Raw genomic sequence first — 26,712 nt, 5'->3', positions numbered from 1 at the left:
CAGAACAAAATGTTCATTTTAGTGCCATTTATTTCATGATCCCTCTCATTTACCATTATCTTCTAAAAATACATTCATGTAGTTAATGGCAACACAATTTGATTATTTTATTTAAAACTACGATTAAATGGCTTTAATGAAAATATCTCAAAATATTCACCAACAATAAGCTTCATTCGTTTTATCAAGTCATTTCAACTGAACCATGATTTGTTTTTCATGATAGCTTCACTCAGATTGAAGCACTTCAATTAAAGGAAGTTATTTTCAAAGCTTAAAGTTGGCCGAGGCAGTCCTTCATTTAACAAGTAAAATATGATTATCAAATAACCCATTCACTTTTAACCAGCCTTTTCAGTGTACCTGCCATTCAAGGTGTTCATACAGGGACTGCACAAGTCCTTTGTAACAAGCTTTGTACTGTGGAACCAGATCACAGTTTCAGTGCAGTACAAGAATAAAGTGGCCTTTGTGGGTTGCAATTATGTTGGTGAACACAATTATTAGAGGATAGGACTGCACATGATGGAAGGTGTTCTTTTCTAGTTTGACTGACATTTCTTTTCCCTCTCATTATCTCTTGAAGTCACTTATGATCATTTTCCCAGAGAGCAGTTCGAAACAATCATAATTTCATAACGTGTCTTGGACTTTAAAAATGCATTATGTTTTTACAGGTTTAACTGACTACATAAACATGTTTAGTGCGACATTCTTCATTTGTTTACTGCCATCTGATTCAAAGGCTGATTGCAACAAAATGTTGGCGCCTGAAATGTAGCACAATGAAGTGCTGAAGCATGTTTACGCCTCAGAGCAGCAGGAGCCGCAGAACACTGAAGATAATTGGAGCTGGTATGGGATTCACAGCTCATTGCAAGTCTCACACAGGTTACACTCCCAGCAGGGAAAGGTGAACAGCACAAGGAGCGCAGCAAGATAGAATAATTGACAAAGGGAAAGCAAGATGGACTAGTAATTAAGACATTAATCAAATCTTTGACTAATCATTACAGTGCCCAGGGTGTGAAGTTGACAAGGGCCAGGCCAAATTGATGTGTTGCCTCCAGGAAGTAGTCCCTATCATTACCGCACCAGCAAAATACGAATCTTATCTCTGGTCTGGCTGTGTACTGACAAGAACTAGACTTCATAACATGCATCACATATAATATTTCTCCACAATAAATTGGGGAAGCAGCTCTCTCAAACAATGTAAGATCTTGACAGGGGCACTTATTCAAACCCGTCAAACTAGTGAGTGAATGAATGTAGATAAAATGCATGTGTGCAGCTGTAGCCAAGTAAGAGCTCTGCACAATAAGTTGTTGTCGGTAATATGTCAATTTCCTGGAATGAGCGACTTGTCAAGGTCACTGTGCCTTCAGTGATGACTTACTGTAGCTGGTCTTTAATACATTTACAAAAAAAAGGTTGTTGTGTAATTGGATTAACCAGATTACTTAATGAAATGGAGAGATACCAGCACACTGACTGGAAAAGCACAAGAGATCAGATGGCCAGATCTGTTAAGTAAAACCAAATGAAAACTAAAAACGTGATGAAATAACCAAATGTTTAGAATTTAATGAACTCATTAATTTGAGATAAAAGGCTGCATTAATATTCTATCAGATATTAGACACAACCTTCCTGCCATTTTCAGGGAACCAGACACTGTGTCATTTTTTAATGTCTAGACTCATTTAGCCCAGTCTCCCGTACATCCTACCTTAACTGCCACCTTATCCGCCGGTCCTATCATTTTCCGCTCATTTCCTTTGCTCTCATCATTCTCTCACTCCTGCAGCTATGCTATTGGCTGGTTCCCTCCACCACTGAGATGTTAGCTAAGAAGACATTTCTCTGTGTGCCGACATGCTTGTTCTTTTGCTTGTTTTATAAGCCCTGATTTTATCTGTCTGTGTGTTCTCCTCTTGTGAGGCGCTGCTGTGACAGTCGCAAAGTATTTACTCAAAGTGTTCAGTAATTAACCTCGACTTCAAAACACTAGAGGCAAATTTTGTTGTGACATATAGGACAGTGAGTCTAACTTCTACATCATTATGAAACGGATTCAAATAAAGCGAGAAATGGTTTTAATTTGTCTCAATTTTGCTGTCTCTGCACTGTAAGAACGACACTGTTGACTGCAGCCCTCTAGTTTTCTAGCTAGCTGCAGTAAGTTTGGGGTAAATTGGATTTTGAAGTAAACCCATTAAAGATACTTAAAGATATATATATATATATATATATATATATATATATATATAATATATATATATATATATATATATATATATATATATGGAGATGGAAATTTAAGTGGGCCCATATATATATATATATATATATATATATATATATATATATATATATGTGTGTGTTAAGATACTTTATTATCCTTTAACAGGAAATTATATCATTGGTACAGTGTCCATACATGGTGATTAGTGCATCAACAGAATTTTCATAGATATAAATATGGAGATCAAAAATCTCTTAATCCTGCATGAATTGATGTTAATGCAGGTTTGTCATAGCTTTGGAGCTTTATAAGGGACTGCAGAGTCAGGTCATAACTGAGTGGGTCTGACACAAAGAGCAACCCCTTTCACAATACACACATGTCTTTCAATCATTGGTTATTGCATAAATATTGATTTTAGCAGCTTTGAAGCCAAATGTCAAGCAAAAAATGCTGTAGATTTGCATGTTCTGGCTTTTCACGCAAGTATAGCTGATTGCCTTCAATCATTAAAATGTTGTGTTTTTCTTCTAGACCCTTGTAGAAATTTGTTAAAATAAATAAATGAATAAAAATCTAACACTCTTCAATTAAAGTGTTTGAATATTGAATGGATATTGTTCAATATTTTAGCTGCTGTAGAGCTGAAATCATATGTAGGAGTGTATTAGCAAGACAAACAAATTATCAGAAATGTCCCACTACTAATCCACCCAGAGACTGCTATAGTCCATCATGCCTCTATTTCTCTCTCCACATATTCTGAGTCTCTATCCTTTGCTCTCCAATAAAGGCAGGTTGCCAAAAAATGGCATAAGGCAGGCACATAAAGGGATCTGTATTATATGTGTGAAGGGTGATTGTATATTCATAAATCTGCTTGTAACACTGTCATTTAGGTGCCATGAATGCGTTTTTAAATGTCTTTTAAATTACAGTTGTTTGCTACACTAACTCCATTCATGATCCTTACTGCTATAAAAAAGACGTTTGTAATCTACTGCTGGGTTCAAGTTCCACTCTGTCTCCTCTGTCAAGGAGAAATCAATCACTCCGTCCCTGGAGGAAAACCAGCTGGCATTCAAACTGATTGTGCCATTTGGCCTTACGAAGAGATTGACTATGCTTTTCCACATCTTCAAATTCATTCCCTGTGTTTACAGGAGATTTATGTCCAACCAAAACAAACAAATGACAGCATTGCCAAGCTGGGCCAAGCACACTATTGTCCTTTTATTCGTCACTGGGTGTTTTACACTGATCACTGGTAAGATTTGGCAACTCATAAAGAAAAAGAAAGCAGGAAGAAAATCAAGTGCAAAACATGAGGATAACTGTGGAGATGGAAATTTAAGTGGGCCCACATCTTTCTGTGCCAGCCAGGATAGGATAAACTGTCTTGGAGTTGTTGCTGGGAAGTTTTGGTAGATGACACACAGGACACTGGACAATAAATCACAGTGTAGTGTGTGTCTTTACTTGCCTGCGTTCTCCAATACTCAAACTGGCCATTTTGAGTGTGCAAGTGTGTGTTCACATCGACAACATGCTGCATACAAAAGGAACCCGGCTGCTGCTCAGAAAACGGTAAAATAATTAACATAATTGGCTACATAATAGAGGGGTGCTTTATTGTCTGCAACTGGCATTTAATTCATGACCAAACTAAATCTGATAAAATGAGCACAAAGGAAGACTTTTTTTTTTTAATGAGATGTGTACTTTGACAAAACAAATGTTGGAGGGGAACACCTTTTGTCACACTTGGCTTTTGTCTGACTGTGGAGCTCTCTGTGGGCTTTATTAAGAGCACTGTTGCGAGGACAGATGCAGTGTAATCGTTTTATGGTTCTGTAGGTCTGCACTCCGTCAGGAGGTCAATCACATCAATTAACAGACGTCCATTCGGTGCTGTTTAGAGAAACCCTGTTGATGTGTTGAGTGGAGGCTGTACACCTCTCCTGCTGAGGATGATGGCTTCCTGTTGTTAAATCCGCTGAGAAATGACTTTATCAGTTTTTCACAACAGCCGGTTTCAGCCGACTGGCGAGCAGCGCAGTTCGTTAGCCCTGCACTGTATGAGCAAAAGCACAAAAACAATTAAAGAGAAAACACATGCACTGTGCTCTTATTGATCACCAATAATGTGTAGTGTTGTGTGAGATACAGGCAGCCTCCCTCTATCTCAGTCTGTTAAGACAGCTGCACACAGACTGCACTGCCGCTGTACAGAGCTGATGAGGGGAGGCGGTTGCTAGGACACCAAGTCGTACTGAATGAATAATGTGAAATAAATTCCTTTTGACTGGCTACTTCCTGCATTCATTTTATTTTATTTAGGTTTTCATGTGCTGGTGACAACACGCAAAGACTTTGTTGCATATTAATAAAACATGAAACAGATGTATTAGAGGGTTTTTCGCTTAAGCTCATTTGTGTCTCAATCCGTGGTTTTGCTTTCAAGTTTGAAAGAAAAACAACTTTATTACCAGAGTAGTAATTATATGACATTAAAAGACACGATGTGTTCTTCTACAATAACCACTGTGCACAGTCGTGTAATGTGTACATGTGTACAAGGTATTTGTAAACAGATGGTAAAGCAGGACACACACCTGCGCTTCTGTTATTTAAAATGATGACTGACTGGAAGCGTGTCACATGTTGCCACAAGTGATGAGATTACTTTTTATTATTATTATTATGATGAAAGAAAAAAGCCATAAGCATATTTGGGGGTTGGCTTTTATTTTCCTTTTTTGCTTGCCCCTTGTGTGAGACAAACAGGGGTCAGTGTGCAGTTTCTGGTCGAGCCAGACAATTTGCCTATTGGTGTGTTTTTGTTGTTGTTCTGACCCTAGTGTGGTGGATTGTCAAACTGAAATGCCCTCTGGGATAAATAAGGTTGTCTGAACTGAACTGAGTGACAACAAAAGATCTATTAGATGTCAATCTGTTGCAGCACAGTATGTTGTATATTCATAAACATGCAGCAGTCCAGAGTTAAGCACTCGGAGCAGAACAACAGACCTTTATGACTGCAGACATTTTCACTCGTTAATGCAGTACTGTATGTCTCTAATACAATAAGGTCAGTAAGTCAGTCAGCCATCAATACCGTTGTCACTTAAACCTGTGTTTTTCCTGCTTTGACCAGTCAAAACGTCTGCTGTGATAAGATCCAGTATTCCTGACGTATACGCTCGATATAACCATGTCCCATCTCTGTAAACTGTCTTGTTGCCATCTAATCCTTTGCACCCTCTTGCCCTCAGGAGTACACCATCGATGTTTTCTTCCGTCAGAGTTGGCGGGACGAGAGGCTTAAGTTTGATGGGCCCATGCAAGTTTTACCTCTAAACAACCTCCTGGCCAGTAAGATCTGGACTCCTGATACGTTCTTTCACAACGGGAAGAAATCTGTGGCCCACAACATGACGACTCCCAACAAGCTGCTGCGACTAGTTGACAACGGGACGCTTCTCTACACAATGAGGTGAGAACCCGGTCAACACTGTCACTTTATCACCTAATTTATCATGTCCAACAGTCTACTGCCATGCTAGCATCTCTATGGGGCTACACTGCAATATGACTAAGAGTATAGAGTCTAGTTGTGTGGCACTATATAAATAATAATATAACTTTACTATAGTAAAATTATCATGCCAATGTGCAAAAAGACAATGCCAACATGATGTTCCATGTTAACCATCATAGTTTAACTTTGAGCACATGAACATTTGTAACTTGGCACCATTTATTTATTGTAATCACCAAAGCAACAGCTTTTAGCAGAAGAGCTCCCCTTACTGGCGTCTGAAAGCACCATAGATACCATTCTTCACATTATAAACGCCACAGAATCAATGGTAATGTGCTGTGAGTAACAGCTTGAACTATCAACAGACTGAACCTAACTCTAAACTAAAGAGGAAGACAGAACCAGCATCTGACATAGTGAGAGATAATTAGCATAGAAGAAGGTTGGCAAACTCTATCATCGATGACTACAAGATATGTAATGGACAAATTAAAATATTGGTTCGAGGATGGTGGTAGATACAACACCAAGGGATCATCAAAGTTATCACAGAGTTCATCCTTTGTGGAAAATGAATATCTGCACCAAAACATCAAGGGAATTCATCCATGACATGTTGAGACCTGTCACTTCAAAACTACAGATGTCAACGTCATAATCGTGGCACTCAGGGGATTAAAAGTTAAATTGTAGGGAGCAGATGCAGCCGATATGTGGATCGTTTCTGATCATTTCATCAGTCTGAGTGCGAGATAAGTGCCTTACAGTCAGTCAGGCCCACACATGATTCACACACAGACAGCTCAGATAATAATTATCACTTGATCAAAGGATTGTCAGTGTGTGGATATCATGCTTAAAGTACACTGTAAATAGCACCAGCTACCAACACAGCCAGCGAAACTATTATCTAAGGGACTAGAGCAAAAATAATTCACTGGTTTCCAATCACTGAATCTGTCAATCAATCAGCCTTCCCCACAGCTTTTCACCAGAGCCTTTGAAAGGCCTGAAAAAGAAATATTTTCATGACGGCCATCCACAAGGTCAGTATTGATTTTCAAGGGTGAAAATGAAATAGTGAAGGCGTTCATTTTCATTCCGTGGTCCCACATGAGTGGATCTGATGCAGTGGCAGTTCTGCCAAGGCCAACTAAGACATATGAGCTCTAATGGAGTATTACAAGGACAGTTGTGTTTACATAACTAAGTAAATGTGTGGTAAGATGATACAGAGATTGTATGAGGAGGCAAAGTAAGATACAAAGGCCTCTATCCTGTTTGGCGCTTCTGTATGAATTACTTATCACTGCCATTAATTCAAATCCTGTTTATTTATGGTATTAAATGCTATAAATTATTCTTTTGACTACTGTCATTTCAACTGCCTGTAGAAAAAAAATACCATAAGAAATACTAAGGCTACTATTCAAGTGTGTTTTGGATAAGTACTTGCTGTACCCTTCCTTGGTTACGCAGCATTGGCCGTTTAGTTGAAAATTTGCAGTATTTTTAGAGACACTTGGTAACACTGCAAATGAGTGACTGATAACTTAAGTTTGCCTGAGCACACTTCACAGGTATTAGGCTTTAGAATATAAATCCATCTATTTTTGTAGGCTGTTTCATGTGAAGTACATCACCATAGTACCCTGGGTTGATTGGCACTCCTCAATGAACAACTGCGTAAATCCATTTAATCAGCACGTCTACAGCATCCGAACTGACAAATGCTGTGAGGGCCAGAGCTCTGCAGGATTGCGTCATTATTTTTGAATTGAGAGAGCTGGTATTGTCTGCCAGTTCTGCTGCAGTCCTGTTTGCAATTCACTCTCCCTGATCGAAAATATCAAGTTATGAAAAATTTAAAATGTTCTCATTACAGGCAGTGGTTTATGTTTAGTAAATTTTTGGTTGAAAAATGTATTTATTCAAAAACCCACACACCTGAACTAAAACTTAGCTTGTGAGCCACTGAAATGCTGCACAGCACTCACTTCTGTGAACAGAAGAGCTGGCGAAATGCTGACTTGGTCCAGTGTGTATTGTGTAACTGTCAAGGTTTATTGGCAAAATCTGAATATACTACCATGACTATATTTGTATGAGTGTATAATAACTATAAAGTTTTCGTAGCCTTATAATTATTATTTTATATATACACATATAGCAAGGGTCTTGCTTTAGAGAGTGTCACAATCTTGAACCATGTTTGTACCGCAGCCTGAACGGAAAATCCAGCCAGTCAGAGAGCATGTTTCGCGTTCACAAATAAACCAATGAAGAAGGCGGCGGAAGGAAAGAAGGAGGAGTGAGTTAGTAGTTTTTATATATTTCCGCACTATTTTTTTGTCCTCTGAGCCCACCGTGACTTTGCCGAAGGGAGGGGTGAGTGCGAGTAAGTGAGCGCTGCAAACTAGAATCCGAACACTAGATGTTGCGGTTTTCCCCTCATTTTACACACTGGACCTTTAACAAAAAGTTAAACATTGTTGGATCTGGCACATAAAAGTCTAAATTCATTATATAATATACTGTGCATAATCTACTGGTGAGCTTGCTTTTTCGAACTGTTAGTAATGAGGACTAATATACCACCAAAACTATATGTTATTAGGGCTGACCCGATTATCATATTTTGGTAATCGAAGCTCCGGGCATAAAATCGATCTTAATCGAAGCTTTGACGGGCCGGGGGGGTTCGTGATCAATCGAACAATCGATCACGGACTTCATGATCGATTACCATGGCAACGAACGAAGCTTCGATTTTTTGGGTCAGCCCTATGTTATATTGCCAAAAAAAAGAATCTGCACATTTTAGTTATGGTCCACATGGAATTAATATTACTGACCGTGATGATCAACTGAATATTTTTTTAGTATCACTGTGAGATTTGTAAAATTGAAGAGTCTCTTTTTTAGGAATTTTTAGGATTTACTTGATTGAGATCATGTAAAGAATCCAGAAATGACAGAAAGGAAAGGTCCTTCCGACCAGGAATTGAACTGGGTACTCCCCTCAGGTTGCATTATCTGATCCCCCAATCTGTTGAATTTTCAATTTGTTTATAATGTTTGTAAAATTAAATGTGAAGTTCCCATCAAACTCAACCACAATGAATAACCAAAACAAATATTAAACATGCTGAACATCAGAAAACTAGCACTGTCATTATGAACATGTTAACATTTAGCTGAAAGCAGTGCTGGGTCTAAATCGAGCCTCAAAGAGCTGCTGGCTGTAGACTCTTAGAAGTATTTCTTTTAGACTTGTTGTCTTCGATCAAAGCTATTCTAATTCTGTTGTCTGTGATCTTTTCTCTTGTTTATGCCTTTGTCTCTGTTGGCATGTCAGTGCAGCCAAGCAATGAGATGAATTTTGTCAATTTGCTGTGAGTTTAATTGTTGCATTAGATTAGAGCTGCTCCGATTCTGATACCAGTATTGCCGTTCTTTGCCACTCTTCACAGCCATCAGCAGCAACTGGCTACTGATGGGGTTGTCTTGGGGCGATAACAGTCAAACTCAGTCGGTTTGTTATGTGAATGTGCCTGGACCTCGATCCGCTCCAAGAAATGAAACAATGCATCATTTTCACATCTGGTGCACACCTCTGGTCCACACCAGTATGTGTGAAAACACCCATTGTGACTGCACTTGAGCAGTTTTTAAAAGGAATTGTTGTTTCTTCCTAGATTTTTCAGTCATGTTTGACTGTCAAACTAGGCAATAAAAGAAAGTTAGATGGCTTTTATTTGCTAGGTTCATTCATGTTTTACAAAGGGTTTAACCGGAACCTGGCCGCACAACAATGATAATAATATCACACCCATGCAGGCGTAGTCGTATATACTATACTGTATTCTATATCTGTACTCTATACTGACTTCTTTTCCATATCACACTGGTATCAGTACTCAGTATCGGCCAATAACCACAGCACAAGTATCAGAGTCGGTAATGAGAGGGAAAAAATGGTATCGGAACATCTCTACATTATATGCAGTGATGCACTGTTCAAATTTGATTTATGTTGTGCTGTGTTAATTTGTGTAGTGACTGAGACACTTATCAGTAATGAGGCAGCACCAGAGAGCAATCAAGAAGGTGGAAAACAATGGACGCACAGGGTTGTTGCAAGTGTTTGACAAAGAGCTAATTAGAAAAAATAAGTTTGTGTGTAAAAGTGGTCGTTGTGGTCTGTGATGTTTTTGGTTTGTAAAATTCATGGTGCAGAGTCAGTTTTCTGCAGCCACAGTATTCAAATGGTTCAACCTACTCTGTTTTAAGTCATCTGTCATTCTCGAGCAACAAATACATACTATATGTGAATACAAGCACGAAACTGATATGTAGATGCATAATCAAGCTACATTCATTTGGCATGACATGTTTTACAAATGAGAAAGCATTTACATTCAGCAACATTTACTTGCCCAGATTTCCCAGTTGCACGGACTATGAATGTTGCAGCCGAGTTACTGTATAATAACCATCCATTTAGCGACTCAGTCCAGCTTAATGCACTGCAGTTTTGTTTGATTCAATCTCTATGTTGATTAAACATGTATGAGTGGCATAACGTGCACCATTTCTCTATTTACTAACAGAGTGGCAACAAATCAAATAAACTCTGGTGCTCTCAAGAGATTTTGTCTTTGTTGTCGGTCAGCTGAGCACTCAGTACCGCGGAGAGGATGGCAATAAGGAGGAGAGGGAGGGCACTTCTCAGTTTTGTATCATATAGACATACCATGTTGTCTTTTGTGTCATAATGTGTTCCTAACAGCTGCCTCAACTATACTGCAGCCTCACCTGTGAAATACTGCCCATCCCAACCTTTCCTTCTGCCCACCCCCCACCCCCCACCTCCCGCTCCACCCCTCAGGTTGACCATTCATGCCGAATGCCCCATGCATCTGGAGGATTTCCCGATGGATGCACACGCCTGCCCTCTGAAGTTTGGAAGTTGTAAGTCAGTCCAGATGGTTAAAGCAAAACAGAGTTTAATATAAAAATCACACTGTAGAAAGTTAACTGTGGTGATTGTTCTCTGCGTGGGGCCAAGCCCCTTTCCGGCCCTGGAAAAACTTCAGAGGGCTCCAACTGCACTCTTACTTTGGAATGTGAAACTAGAGGATAGTTGTCACACTTAGATGTTTTTTGTCTTGTATTTATCGAGGGAACCCTCGCTGCAAGCTCATGGCTGACTAATTTTGCTGTACTTCATAAGTGTAGCAACATTACAACATGCTAAATCAGAAAATATGTTCATGCTACTCATTACGGATAAATGTGTTTGTAGCATTATGACCAATATTGTCTTACTGCAGATGTCAGTGATGCCATTTATGTTATGTTTATGTAAAAAGAAATAGCAATGCAGAAATGTCAAAGATAGTTTTGTCAAAGATAGTTTTAAGGAAATTACAGTAAAGTAAAACCTGAGTCATAAAGAAAAGTCATATTTTAACAAATCCTCATGACAATCACGCGAGTAGCTCTGTAAGGTTGTACTGTACCGAGGTTTAACAAGTAATGTTTACCAATTTAACAGTGTTAGCATGCAACGTGTAAATTATTGCATTAAATACAAAGTAAAGCTGAGGCTAAATAATAAGTTCTGTAGCTGTTCAGTGACAAACCAAAGTATGAAAATGCTGGCCTGGTAATGGCACTAAAGTCTGAGGCTCAACAGGCTCGCACTATAGGCCAATCTTTCTTAACAGGTTGAGATATTTCATTACATACTGTAGTGTCGGTTTAAGAATCTGAACAAATGATGGTTCTAGATGAAAAGTCAGGAAATCACCAGTCTGTAGAAAATCAGATATATAACTGACTGCACTGTGTCTCATTAAGTATCACTCTGTCACTCACTACTGCATTGAAAACAACATGGTGCTTAGCTCAGCTCCTGATTCCCTGAAGATGACAGCAACTTTTTATGCTTTAGCAAACAATGATCCGTTTTGCAGTGTGGATATATAAAAAATTGCCTCACATACTGATTTCTAATCCATGGTACTGTTTTATTTTTTTATTTCAAACCATCTTTCTGTTGCCCAGATGCTTACACCAATAACGAGGTGATCTACCTGTGGACCCAAGGAGACGACAGGTCTGTGGCTGTGGCGGAGGATGGCTCCAGGCTAAACCAGTATGACTTATTGGGACACGTTATTGGCAAGGAAACCATCAGTTCCAGCACAGGTAGACTATGTGCCGTCTTCTGCTCAGACTGTTTACCTCAAATGAAATCAGTGTCGGTTTGTCCGGACAGGGAAAAGGTTAAATCTGGTTACTGCGAGTCTTTATGGCTGCAGTGTGCACAGGCTGCTCAGCCAAGTAGAAATTCACGGCAATTTGACAACTGTAGTGGACACAAATTCTATACTGCAAGCAGTGAAACAAAGCGAGTGTCATGGGATAGAAACGCATTTGAAATATAAACTCTAGTTTTACTCCATAAAATTTGTAGTTAATTAAACTGCCTTCTTTTCTGTTTACATATACCGGTACTGGCACTCTTCTAGGTCTAAAGTAGCAGTCTGCACTATTCTACAGTTTCTGTCATTTTCGATTCAGTGTGCATTATTTAGGTCCAACGAGAAAAATGATGACTTTTATGAGTTTTTGGGAAACTATTCAGCATATTTAGGGAGATGATATGAAGAGGTGTGCCAGAGGTGAATGTCTTATTTCAATTCCATTTTGGCTTATAGCCACAGTCAATTTTATAGGCACAGAGTTAAAGGAAAAAATATGCCAGCCACTACTTTTGATTACATATTCATGTGATTTGAAATTCTCCTTGTCAACACTGTTGCAGAACCTTTTATCTGTCACACACAATCACTTCACATCACTTGTTCTCTATCTCCCCACTGAAGGACATAAAGCTTATGATAGCAATTTAACCTGAGGGGATGAAATACCAAGGTAAGGTACTGGGTACTGATATACACTAGTTTAAAAAGAATATTCACAGCGGTTACATGGTAACATTAAAAAAAAAAAGACTTACACCACCTCATTTCTCATTTACGTGAAATTTTAAGTGAAGTTATTCAATAGAGATCTAAATAACATCAATAAAACATTCCCAACATCATTCCCCAGCTATAGGAAACAGTGTGAGACGACAGGATGAGGTGCTGAAGAGGTGATTACTGCAAAGCTAAAGATAAAAGGTTGCATCAATGGGGCAGTAGGTAATTACTGAAAGGGAAGGGTGCATATCTCACAACCGAGCTGCCCCAGCTTTCCATTTCTCAGAGATTTAACCTCTGTGGGGAAGCCGTTTGCTCACACGTTTTTCAGGACGTGAGCTATGGACTTGCTGATCTGTTTGACTTCAGTTGTGTTTGGAGACCAAACCACCATGAAACCACTTTGTTGGATGGCACTCGACCTGTTTTCCCAGGAAGCGAAGAGTGTTGAAAGCTGTTGAAATAACAGCACTTGTATAACTCCACAGAGAACACTTTCCGTGAGCCCATCTCTCTTGTTGTGCTGTTTGGTGGTTTGAACTGAAGCCTGGGGAATCTCAGAGGCATTTTGAAGAAACATGACCAAGAACAGTCTGACTTTAAGCAAAAATATGGAGTCGTAACTATTAGGTTCATGAATGAGAATCTCTTATTTTTCATTTTTTACTTTTTAACTTTAAGGCTAATGGAGCACACTGAGCAAAGGAGATGGGGGATTTGAGCCAGTTCAGCTCTGGTTAGAATCTGCTCAGACAAAAAAAAACACCTCAGGGAATGAGAGGCAGTTTTTTCCTCATATCTTTGCAACACAGATTACAGACATGGCAACTAGAGCTGGTGCCCAGGGGAACTGTGAATTTGTCCATTTGCTGCCACCAGTGACAAAATCTCAGCTCAAGGAAATGTGCTAACAGGGAGGGACTATTTGATACATAAAGATACGACTTTGGTTGAGTACTCTCTTAAAAAGGGCAGTGGGCCGGTTTTTTTTTTTTTGTCTCCTTTTTCTTTGTACCCCTTTTTCATAGACATTTGAGCATCAAACAAGTGCATCCCAATCTTTTGGTTTTAGGTACATGAACAGGTACATTTTTCATTTATTTATTATTATGTATTTATTCAATTATTTATGATGCCTATAGTTTGATTCACTTTACTCATTCATTTCTTCAGTATTATACATTTTAACTCAGGTGCATTACTTGTGGTTGCATTTATGTTTTACAGAACGCTTGGACTGAAAAGCCAAATAAACACAATCACATTGTTTAAATGAATTAGCCTATAAACTAACACAATAGAATTATATTACACCAACCAAAGCATTTATCCTTGTTTCTATGATGATATTCAGCAACTGGTGACAAGAGGAAACTTTAGGCAACTGTATTTTATACTGCTTATTGTCCTTTTCTATTAACATTTGGATCTTAACTCAAAGTTTCCACTTATGTGGCTGCCCTGTCATATAAAACAAGAGCAACAGAAAAATTACATCTTCACATAAAGACAGCGGTTGTAGAATGTATGAAACATAATTTGCCGTTTCTTCTTTTTTACCACTCTGCCTTTCTGAATAGATCCTAGTTTAACCTGAGGTGAAAGGGAGGTTGGTTATGTGACTTTCTAACACAAAGTGCACATCGAAAACACTTGGGAAAAAATGTCTTTTCACTGATGTTTTCATGTGGTTTAACGGTTCATCTGAGGGCCTGAAGACAATCCTATGAGCTTCTTTGATAATGTGTGCTTACATGTCAATGTTCTAACTTTAATAAATCCAACTTTGAATATTTCAGCTTATATTTCCCAGCTGGCCATGGCTGTATTAATAATTATGACCTTGTGTGTTTCTCTCCATCTCTGTCTATGTTTCTCTCCTCTACCTCAGGAGAATATGTAGTGATGACAACATATTTCCATTTGAAAAGGAAAATTGGCTATTTTGTGATTCAAACCTACCTGCCGTGCATCATGACTGTCATACTGTCTCAGGTCTCCTTCTGGCTAAACAGAGAATCCGTTCCTGCGCGCACGGTGTTCGGTGAGTGCCATCTTGTGTTTTTTAACTCAACTTAAAAAAAGTGCTGAATGATTAATATGAACAGGTTGGATTCATATAGTGGAGCTTGATTATGAGGTAAGAGCAAAACATCTGCACAGCTGCATCTGTTCATGTCTTCTGATGATTCAGCATCTCTGCAAAATAAGTTGGGAGGGAGTTAAGGCCTCTCTCCCTGAAAAGTCCTAATTAATATGATGTTCAAAATATACTGTAGCTTGTGCACATAGGCATGAATGCGCTTTTATCAGCGTATTGATTTGTGCCCTCTCTTATAACTGCAAAAACACTAATTAGTCAGATAAGTAGAGGCAGAGTTGGAAAAGTGTGAAACAGGAAAAATGCGGCAGGTATTAGACAAGCTGCTGCATCTCTCAAGGAGGATGTTCAGCTACTTTATCAACTATGTGAGAGCCAGCATGGTTTTTACTCAATGAGCTCTAGATAAAGCCAGGCATGTTCCTTCTTAAGAACAGATAATCCCACTGAAGTTAATATAGACTCCTAATGAGAATCAGATCACACATTTTACTGGTGCAACAAAATAAAATCAATTAATTTTCAAGGAAATGGCAGAAGATCAAATCTGCAGAACCAGAACATCCAACCAACCCCAGCCTTTCATAGGAGTATCTTATATTCTGCAAATAACAAGCCAAAGGATATTATGTAAAGAGATGTAAGCTGCACAATATCCATTTGATTTCATATCTGACATTTTCTCCGTTGCTTATACGACACTTCAGTGTTATCCTGCCGTTGTGCTGTGAATAGTAATAGATTCAATTTGTCCATTCAGCTCTACTCGTGTTAAGAATATCACCTTCTATACTCCAGGATGACCTGTCATATCTTTCTCCCGCTTCTTTCAACTGATGTTGTGCTGTATAATCTATGAAGAGCCCCTAACCTGTGTTTGTTGAATTAGCATTTTGATTGTCACAATTACAGCAGACGTTGAATAGGATGCAAAGCAAATGCTTGTTTAGGAAATTAAAATAAAATAAATAAACTGCTACAGCAGACTGTTCCCAAGCATCCTAAGTCCTCACAAACACGTCCACGAGAACATTTTTCGTCTGAAAATCATTTCAGTCACACAAGAAATTCCATTTATAGAGAACAATTTCCTTCACATGAGAGGAGCTGTAATCAGTGTAATTTTCTCAGTGGAGTGATGGAAACATTTACTGTGAAGGACAAATCCCTTAAGTGTTCACATCTTGATTTTTTTCGTTGTTCTAACTGTGGCATTGATCAGCAATAAAGATCTTTCTCTTGAGCATGTTTCTGTGTTTATCAATAGCCAAACTAATTCATCATTTCTTTGTATTTGGTATGCTGTATTCTAGAGGCAGAAATAAATAGTTGTGAACAGTTATTGGATTTAAGAGTCACATATACCTGCTTGTTAAATAGAAACAACAGTTTAATGTCAAATTATGCAAAATCCACAACCTGAAAATAAATCAATCTCTGTCAACAAAGTAGATATAATTACCTATCAATCTTTGTCACAAATTCCAATTCCTTACCAATGGCTTGCTGAAATGAAATTAACTTGACTTCCCTGTTCTGCAACACAATATTCATTTTGAGAGGCCTCATGTGTCCATTTTTCAACAGACAAGAAAGGTTGGCACAGATGAAGTGATTGCTTTTACAAGGTTGGCTGGGCAACCATTGCACAAGTCATATTTCATCCCCAGCAACACTGAACGTGAAGTCCAAGATGTGACATGGTCTTAAAAAGACTCCAAGTCTGTACACTAAAGGATTAAACAATGTTGTAATTCAGAATCATCTTTATCCTGCAATAAATGTATGCAGGTCATAACATCTCTGTGATTGATTGCATATTGTATAAAGGAAATTTCAGTTTTTGCAACTTGGGACCAGCTGTTATGGTTTCATATAATGAACTTACATTCATTGTGTTATTATAGATGTAACTCCACCAGAGAGAGAGCTTTACAATGACATCTATTAGTGCTGGTAAACACGTGTTTAAACAGGATAGTCAAAAAATTCATTACAATGGTTCATTGTGCAGAAAACGAAGCAAGTTCCTACTGACTGGCCCAGTGTACTTACAATGTTTACGGACAATTGAACTTAGTTAGTGGTGTGTGTCTCAACTTTCTGATTTCACACAGTAGATTATGTAAATATGAAGCTCTACGATGCAGTGGACCATAATTTTAGCCCAAAAGAGTAATTTACATGATTGAGCTAAATTGGACAATTCAAACCTGCCTTAGCCTCATGTTACATGGGCCTAGTCAACAGTGTTTAAGGCTGTACAGTTTTCTGACAGACGGGTAGATATATGTAGGCCTACATGATTATTCAAATTCTTCACCAAAATTAAACTTAAGTTGCAAGAAAGTGAACTTTCCTTTAAGCGTTTCCTCAACATGAACCTGTTGACTGATCTTTTTATTTCATCCCTTAGGGGTCACCACTGTCCTAACCATGACCACCCTGAGCATCAGTGCTAGAAACTCCCTCCCCAAGGTGGCCTATGCCACTGCCATGGACTGGTTCATGGCTGTGTGCTATGCCTTTGTCTTCTCTGCTTTGATTGAGTTTGCCACAGTCAACTACTTCACCAAGCGCAGCTGGGCATGGGATGGGAAAAAAGAAGGCATGGAAATAAGGGTGAGTTGTTGCGATATGAGTTTTATATTTAAAAATGGGGGAAAAGACACGGCACACCTGCATTTTCAATTCATCTTTTGCTTTGATGACCTTGTTAAAAACACTCAAAGTTGCATAGAGAGTCCTCATTTTACACTGGAGGAGCAATGAGGGCAAATTGCACTTTGGAAGCATTGATAAAAAAGTTCCTTTCTTAATGCAGTCTGGAGTACTCTATAAAGACTATAAAGAGAGCTTTTATTTATTCATTAACAGCCAAATGGAACAGGGACAGTGGGGAGGAACAGTGAGAGCAGAAACAGAGGTAAACTCCCAGAGACACTGGCCCTGATTTACGATGGCAGCATATGTTCAAGTCTCATCCTAAAGTCAGTGTAGACTTGTTCTCCCCAGAAAAGATGGCAGCCTTACATCCAGTCTGCACGGTGTAGGCATGCTGCTGAAAAACTGAGCATGCATTATTTAGAGGGAATCACCCGAAGGTGACATTTTTATTTTAAGCACGCAATCTGATAAATCACAGCTTACAGATATTTACTTTCTCAACAGCCGGCGTTGATTGTGTGTTGTCGATGAGGACGTAGAGGACAATGAGCGGATTTATATTATTTACATATGGAAGTAAAGTTTAAATGCACAAAGTGTTTTTTGTGGGCTTTTGGTCTCAACAAGATGCTTTTCCATGAAGCTGTGATGAAGTCGTATAAATAAAAAGTGATTAGTTTCTCAAGATAACCTCTGGGCCTAAATTAACCACGACTTCTAAGATGTTTTATGACTGATCACATCAAATGAAATAGATTAGAGGCATGAGACGCTATCAGAGCAGGCCACAGAGAAGCAATAAGGAAAATTAAAGCACTTGGTCCTGTGCCGAACATATGAAATATCCATGTTTCTCTTGCTTAATTGATTAATTTAGCTGCAGCATATACCTCAAAAGGCTCATTTGTTCCAGTAATGAAAGGAACAAATGCATTGTTCTCCTGTTTTCATATGGATCACAAGAATAATAGAATCAGTGCCGACAGTCAACTGTGGTTTGACTGACAGTGTTGAGATGCTGACTGTAAAATATGTCTTTCTTTTCACCCCAAAAAATATATTTAGCTTTTCTTCTGGAGCAGTTTGCCTCAATGTTTGTTTTAGATGAGTTTTCCAGTGAGTAAATCTCTGCCTGGTGTTGAGAATATGTCGAAGAATGGCTTAAAAGCACAATTTGCAGAATCACGTGGGGTTACCTAAGGCACACTGACTGACGGCATGAAGCCTGGCAAATACCACCACGTATTTGCACCCCCCCCCCCCCCCAAAAAAAAAAAAAAACCAAAAGCGATCCCTCCATTGCTTTGTGTTAAATCATAACGCTTTTTCCTTTTCCTGCATTTAACCGTGTAAAAGTCTCATTGCATAAGTAAAGCAGTAAATACTGGCCAAGTAAACACTGATGTTGTGTTGCTGCTAGCACAAAGAGACCCTGAAACACAACATGAGAAAAACAAAAAAACGTACAGTATTTGCTCTACTGCGACAGACACTGCCACATATCTATTTTCTGCCACTAATGTACAAACTGTTTGACACAATCAGTACAGTCTTTCCCATTCTTTATAGCTTGACATTTGGGCCTCTGAGTGATTGACAGAAATGCATATTGCTTGCCATGGAACTTTTCAGTCGGTGGGGATAATTTGCAGCTTTACACTGCAGCAGAGTGGAGGGCTTTTTTTTTTTCTTTTGATGCCTCCTCTTAATGGCAACAGCCTGGGCTGCGTTCTCGGGGGCTGTGCTGAGCATGCAGTTGTCATGATAGATAAAAAAGAATGGGGTCACAGAGGGAGACATGGCACTCCCATCACACCCGCTATGAGCTACTGGAAAGCAAATGGAGCAGACTACACATGCATTTTCATTTTTAATATATTTACATAAAAAAAGGAGCATATACGAGAAGAGAAGATATAAGGAAAGAGTGTTTTGCAGGAAAGAGGTTAAATCTCAGTAAATCCTTTTGAAAATACAGTCTCCAGTCATCAGAGGGAGGGTTTCAGCCACCATCCTTACCGGAACCAAATGATGACTTCATTGCCCCTAGGCTCCCTTTCTTATTTTTTTTTTAAGGTCTGAAATGGTGAGCTGTAGACGAGTCCATGTGCACTAATTTACTTTGTTGGTTATGGAGCTTCTCTGCCATTTTCCTCCTTTTTTTGTGGCCTAACATTCTGTTTGACAAGCGATCTACATAATTAGCTCTCTCTCTCCAGCTGAAGGTGTGCTTATTACAAAAATTAGCCGGTGGGGAGTTTGGATGGAATGAAAGCCTGTGTATTCTTGGCACTCCATGACATATGATTTGGACACCAGTGTGCTGGAAGTTATGTACTGGTTTCACCGGCAGAGGCGGGTGCACTGGCTCGTTGTGCACTGGGCTTCAACGCCAGAGCCAAGGAATGGTCACAGTTTCACATGTGCGCTTCATAATCTTGTGTATCCAGATGACTACGTCTACAGACATTGTAACACAACGGATTGCTGCAGTCACGTTTCAGTAGAGCGGAGCATGACCCTGCTGCCGACTTCACTGTTGCAAGAACAACAGGGGTTGTTCAGCTGCTGGAGCTTGTTTTTTTGCTAGCAAAACTAAACTTTTCTTGGTGTACTTAGGTGGAAAAAACAAACCTTAGCTGCCTTTTCTGGAGGCGTCTTGTTATTATACTTTTTTAATGAAAATTTTTCCACGCCTTTGTTGTTGGAGCTGGAGGTGCCGTTATGCACGAAGGTTTGCCTCTGTTTGCGGGCTTCCTCTGACTGTTGTGACTTGGCATAACCCTCGTAATGCAGCAGATGAAGTGGCTATATCTCACTAACCATGCTGAACTATGATTTTATTGCATATTTGCACCATCATCAACACGAGGTTGTATCCGTTGCAATGTAACTTAGTTTGTCTACTCATGTTGAAAGGCAGATACATGTTTTTAAATGATGCACTGTTTTAGAAAAAGAGTACAAAGAAGAAAGACGAGATTAAACACAAGAAAGAGTAAAGCACAAGGCTCTGTTGAAACAGTATTTGCTTTGATGTGGGATTACAAGGCATGTTTAATTAAACACTGTCTGACAGGTAAACCTGTGACACAACCTGACGTGTTAAGATCAAGCTCGTGCCACATCTCAACCACCCAGATTTACAAAAAACTGCTAAATAAAACACACAGAGGGACATTAACGGGGGCATCGCGTCTCCATTCACACAGTTTGCATGCTCACACACCCACATGCTTACATACTCGAGGCTATTAAATATGCCAACACCTCATCTCCAATCTTCGACAGGGACAGACTGTCACAAGGTCCAGTTAAACGCACACATGCGCACACTCGGCTCCAAACAGCAGGACACAGCGAGACACAATTACCCCGAGGGCACTTAATCACGCGCATAAAAAAAATTCTGATGCAACAATTTGCAGAAGTTACAAAGACAAGGTCAATAGATGCATTGTATTCTGGGGGTATTTGAGCCTGCAGCTCACAAAATGACTTTTAATGGTGCACAAGACTCTGGCCGGAAGTAAATAGTGTGCTGTGTCACATTAGGTTGATAAAACCATGCATACAGCCCTGTGCCACACGTGGTTTCCCCAATAATTAGACCATATAAATTACATCAGAGGGCAACTCGGCTAAATAGAAAACAGAAAATTACTTTGCTTGGCTCATTTGCCAGGTTACATGGCAAAGAGCATGTCTAATGCCTGGGACCCAAGAGTTTAGGGCGCTATGATTAAGGTCATACGACACGTTACAGCAGTCATTGGCTTTTCCTGCTGATGTAAGCCTTCGCTGTGATGGAGGAGGCTTGTGGTGGTGCTAGACGCGGAGGAATCAATATTGTGGGGAAAGTAACTGGTTATCCAGCGGGCATCGGAGCGATTCTTTCACACCCTATACTAAGTGACTTCGGATAGACTCTTTCAGGCTGCTGTTCGCCATTTTGCTCTTTAATGCAATCAGTGAGCTTTGTTAGCTCCCTACAAACCTCAGAGTTTGAAGCTTATTCCTCCTTGAGGACAAAACATTGCTCACACTGAACATGTTTCCTCCTCAATCCTGCTGCCTCCATCACCTTTGTCAGTTAGTATAAAGTTAACAATGACTTCTGATGATATCTGCTGTGAATATTATTCCACTGCTTGTCACCATTGACATTAATGTGGTCTCACTGTGGGTTTTTATGCAGAGTTGAGACACACTACACTGGTTGAGATGCTGAGCAAACATAACAGCACTCGTCTTGTTGCATGCAAAGTCATTTTTCTGCCTCCATTTGTGACTGTATGTGAACTCTGAGGATGAAAACCAAATAAAACTCTTGGTGATGAGCTGTGTGCGGGAAGAGATCCACAGTTTTGGAGGAGGGGGAAGAAGGGGACATTAGTTATGCTAATTACAAAGATGGAGTGAAGTGAAAAGGAAGGAAAATTAAATGAAGATGAAAAAAAAAAAAGCAGAGCGAAAAAATTAAAGCCGGGCTCAAAGCACAAGTGAAACAGGGAGCATTCAAAATGAAACTCTCTGTTATATGACAACACACCACTTTGGTTTTGTGGCTCATCTTAAAGTGGTCACAGTGGGAAAGAATCGTGTGAAGAAAATTATCCCAGTACTGGCTCACGCACCGTATGCCACACAGCAAACTAAAACTCTGCCCGGTGATCAATCTTGGTGCCCCACTTGTTCTCTACCGTGCACTCTTTTAGGCTGACAGGATCCTCTGGTGATGTGAGTTTAGCTATCCGAGAGCACCAATTTAGCAAATAAAATTCTGTCTCCCTGTGTGATTTCAATATAAAAGAGATTTCTCTCTAGTAGCAGGAAGAAAGCGGTCGCTCCAGCCAGCTTTATCACACACAGCCTTTGTCATGTTTGTTTTATTGCAAGCTGTTTGCCTGAAGAGGCCTGGCTGCTCTCATTGATACAGTTTGTCAGACATGTTTTCAGGCACTGTTATTTTGCTTTGTTTCTAATCCTGCTCTGTGCTGCTACTGCTACTGTTAGCAGTATCAGACGCCAGTCCAGCCTGGTTCTGCAATGACGCAAAATACAATTGTCCTTTTTTCCCCCCACACTCTTAATTTTTTTTTCTTTTTTTTTTAAAATCAGCCTGATCATTTTGTCATGAATTTTTTTAATCATGACTTTTTTTCTGCAATCCAGATTTGTATGATGCAGATTTGAATTGACAATATAAATACTGTAAAATGTTCAAACGTAGTACCAGCTAGATGGTGATGAATAGAGTATGTACGTTGGGAAATTTTAATATAATTGGTAAACTTTTTTTCTTTTCTACTTTTCTTTTCAGGAACCGTTTCAGGCTAACATGGCCAGGATTAAAGATATGGTTAGGCTTTTGTTTTGTTCTTGTGTGTGTCGTGTCTCGTGGTGTTGCTTCTATTTCCTCTTTATGAGTTCAAATGGAAGTATTGTAAAGTCTGGTGCTTCGCTCCTGACAACCTTTACTTTACTACCCTTCTTCCGTTTCAGAGAAGAGAATCTGCAACTTTGTCCAAAAAGGCGAACAACACCTTCAACATTGTGGGAACCACCTACGCCATCAACGTCGCTAAAGACCAAGGGTTAACGACCATTTCCAAGAGCGCCACCGGACCATCGGCCAAGCACCACCACTATCTGCATAAAATGGATGACCCCTACACGGAGGCCAAGAAGTCCTACAACCGTGTCAGCAAAGTGGACAAGATATCTCGCATCATTTTCCCAGTTCTGTTTTTCATCTTCAACTTGGGCTACTGGGCCACGTACGTCAACAGGAAGCCTGCCATCATGAACGAAAACAACCCAAACTGAATTTGACCAAATGCTCGGTCTGGTTTGGTTCAGTGGGTAGACAGGTTTGCAGGAGGCAAAGTCCATTACATCTTATTGTGTGTATGTGTGTGCGTGTGTATGTGTGTGTGTGTGTGTGTGCGCGCGTGTTTCGTGTGTCTGTTTTTTCTTAAGAGTTTGATATTTTGCACGTCTGTATAGATGGAAGGCAAATTTGAACATACAATAGATTCACATAATAGTGGACCTTGGAGGGAGCACATTCTGTGTTTGTGTAGCTTTTCTTTTCTCCCCCCACACTTAGCTCTGGCCCTGGTCCCTTTCGTGAGTAACCACGTGTTCCTTTGCTGTATCTCGATTGCTTGCCGTTTTGTAGAGTAGTCAATTGTGTTCTCACTATGTTTTGACATGTTTGCGCTTTGCTTGTAATAAGTTAGAGCAAGCATGCGTTGGAGGTTTTCATTGTAGCTCATTACCAGTGATAAGGTTTTGACATATCCATCAAGTTAACGACATGCATGCACGCACACAGACACACAGTGACGCATCAAAAAAACGCCAGCAGAGCCATTCGTCGGTTGCTTTACAGTGCTACGTTAGCCGGGGGCAACCTGTATAGTTCCATAGGAACATCATTAATAATCGTCCATGTCTGGCCTTCAGCTCACGCTGAATCTCAACAGACCCGACGCAGCATCTCGAATTGCTCTCACATCCCATGAGGATGCCTGTACATTTTCTAGTCCAGTGGCTCTTATTGTTTTAACTGGCTGTGTTCAATGACAGAGAAGCTATGTGCCTTGGTGAATACACACACCATAAAGTAAAAGGCTTTGACACACTCACACTTGCATCTACAGCACGCATATGCACAAAAGGTCTGTGTGTATATTACATGCAAACACATACTGGTGTCCACAGGCTGCGTACACTGCAGTATGTGTACACGGTGCCCCGCCCACCCATGGCCCATGGGCTTGGGCACCAAGTGTAAAATTGCCCATTAGTGTGGAAGGTTAACAGACCTCTGCCTGTGAAAAGATGAAGCTAAGAGATTAAAGGATCCAGCGTAGTCCAGAACAATTATCATGTGCATTTATGTTTTGGCTCATAGGGTGTCCTCTCCATGAGCCGAGCAGTCACAACAAACTACCACCATTACCTCAGACTGAAGTTGAATTCTGACTCACAGATTATTGTATGTTTTCCATGGAAATGCAAGTAACACAGATGTTTTATATGTGGAATCATACCGACACTCTTGTGGGCAGGCACCCTGGTGCCTTTACTGCTTTACTGTTTTCTCTGCATCACTCGCTGTAGTTGTTCAGCTCCATTATGATTTTTCTGCATTCCTGCCTCATCATTAACAAGACTTTGGTTCTTCTTGTACCTTTGCCCTTTTGTACTTGACTGTGTAGAGTATTGGTACTGACTTGATTGTCTACATATGCTAAACTGTTTTTGTGTTTTGTCGTAGACAACAAGGGCCAATATTTCAGTCACACTGTATTTCTAAACAAATCTCAGAGACATCAACACTGGAGATTTTCACAAAGCAAAATGCTGTGAAATTTAAACAAAATGCCTGAATTCTCTATTAATATTACCTTATTTTGATCACACCAGGGGCGGTGTTTAGCTCAGTTGGTAGAGCACCCGCCCCATGTGTTGAGGCTATTCAATCACACCAAATTTGATTATTTTGAGATGGGTACAACATTCAAAGTCAAAATTGTGGTAAATGTCTCTAACTTTAGTTTTCTCTTTGTTTAGTGACATCTTTATTTTTGTTATAACAAAATGTTGTGATCATATTTGTTGCTTTTTTTTTTGCCAGACGCACTTTTTTTTGCATTATAATCTGATTATGGACTCTGACAACCACTGTACATTAAACCCCAACGTGAAGTGGATCTCCTCAAACTGTATCTTCAGTGGTAAGCTTAGGAGAACGAGTGAATTGTGTTGTGGTCTTTCTAAAGATGTGTTAATAACACAAACCATGTACAATGTATCAGTCATAGGTTAATGCATGACAATCTGTACACGTGTATGTCTGCAACCCCCAATAATGGTGTTTGTCACACTGAAATAGGGCTTAGTATCAATGTTTCTGTAGTTCATCCCAGTTACTCATCAATTTCCTCCTCATAGCTGCAGCAGCATCTGCATAAACACACTTATACTGCAATTATTTGTGCATATTGATGTGTTGCTGATAATTTACGGCTGGTTCTGAAAGTGTTTTTACCCTCATCTGGTAGTCAGAGATTTTAGGCTTAATTCAGCATACAAACACACACCCACGCAAACACACTGCTGAGCTGGTACTACATCCATCTAATCTCAGTTACAAACATTAGCAAAGGGAATCAGTTTGCATACAACTATGAAGATGTACGATTACACTAACTACAGTTTAGTTACAGAAAACACATTCAGTTTAAAACTGCCTGTTCAGCTGTACAATGACAAACTGACAGGTTAATATCATGTTTTGTTGTTATTAATTCATTTTGATTGAATTCTGTGAATGATTGTAACAGTCTCACCAACTTTACTCTTGCAGTAATTTTTTTAGTAATAATTTAGCAACCTTGAGGTGGGGAGTTTAACCATTATATCCCAAAACACATCTCAAAAGACTTGTTATTCATTTCAGCCTTGTTCAAGGCTTGAACAACTCCTGGAAAACCATTTTCATATTCAAACAATACTTTTTAAAATTCAAGCAACACATTGACAGGATGAACCACGACCATATTATCTCACTTTATAGTCACATAATATTTACAGGAAACTGACTTTTTCAACTCAAAGTGAGGCTTCCTGTGTCATATTCAAACTCGATTTTTAACATTTTGTCTCAAACAAACTGATTCATGATACACATCTGCTGTGGGATTTTAAGGCCTGCTGGCTGCTGCTAATTCAGGATCTGATGACACACAGCACTAATGTTTATGTATGATTGCTCTGAGTAATGTGATCAAGGTACTTTACTAAGTAGTCCTACACAGCAGCCGCTGAGTATTTGAACAGGACTTGTGAAAGAACTTGCCTCAAAGACAGTCACGGATATCATCAACATGCCCACTAACCTTAATTAAGCCTATTCAGATCAGTACGTCATAAGGTCATAATCATAAATCTAGTTCATAAGCTCCATTTGTGATGTGACACTGAATGTTGACTACATAATAATTCATTATACTGTAAGTTAATACCTTTTTCCGTGTGTCTGGGCCTTAGATGACCAGTTAGATTTTTTTGTCAGCACGATATGCAAGATTATCTTTTGCACACAGTTCTACATCCGTCTGTGGGTAGCAAAAATGGGGGAAAA

The 26,712-nt window shown here is 39.5% G+C and overlaps 1 protein-coding gene across 1 annotated transcript in view; it reads left to right on the top strand.

Annotated features, from left to right (window-relative positions):
- gabra3 (gamma-aminobutyric acid type A receptor subunit alpha3) overlaps positions 1 to 24,969 on the top strand; it is an 84,440-nt gene extending 59,471 nt beyond the window's left edge. Inside the window, exons 5-10 of the mRNA XM_085797510.1 lie at positions 5,524 to 5,744; positions 10,684 to 10,766; positions 11,865 to 12,008; positions 14,679 to 14,831; positions 17,305 to 17,510; positions 23,061 to 24,969. Of these exons, the coding sequence (XP_085653636.1) occupies positions 5,524 to 5,744; positions 10,684 to 10,766; positions 11,865 to 12,008; positions 14,679 to 14,831; positions 17,305 to 17,510; positions 23,061 to 23,384 (1,131 nt within the window). The 3' untranslated portion in view covers positions 23,385 to 24,969. The remainder of the gene's footprint in view (positions 1 to 5,523; positions 5,745 to 10,683; positions 10,767 to 11,864; positions 12,009 to 14,678; positions 14,832 to 17,304; positions 17,511 to 23,060) is intronic.
- Positions 24,970 to 26,712: the final 1,743 nt, after the last annotated feature.

The sequence above is a fragment of the Trachurus japonicus genome, chromosome 14 (assembly GCF_045865225.1).
Source record: "Trachurus japonicus isolate A0001 chromosome 14, Traja_1.0".
Lineage (NCBI taxonomy): Eukaryota > Metazoa > Chordata > Actinopteri > Carangiformes > Carangidae > Trachurus > Trachurus japonicus.
The sequence above is the reverse complement of the archived record's forward strand: the minus strand, read 5'-3'. Positions and strand labels throughout refer to the sequence as shown.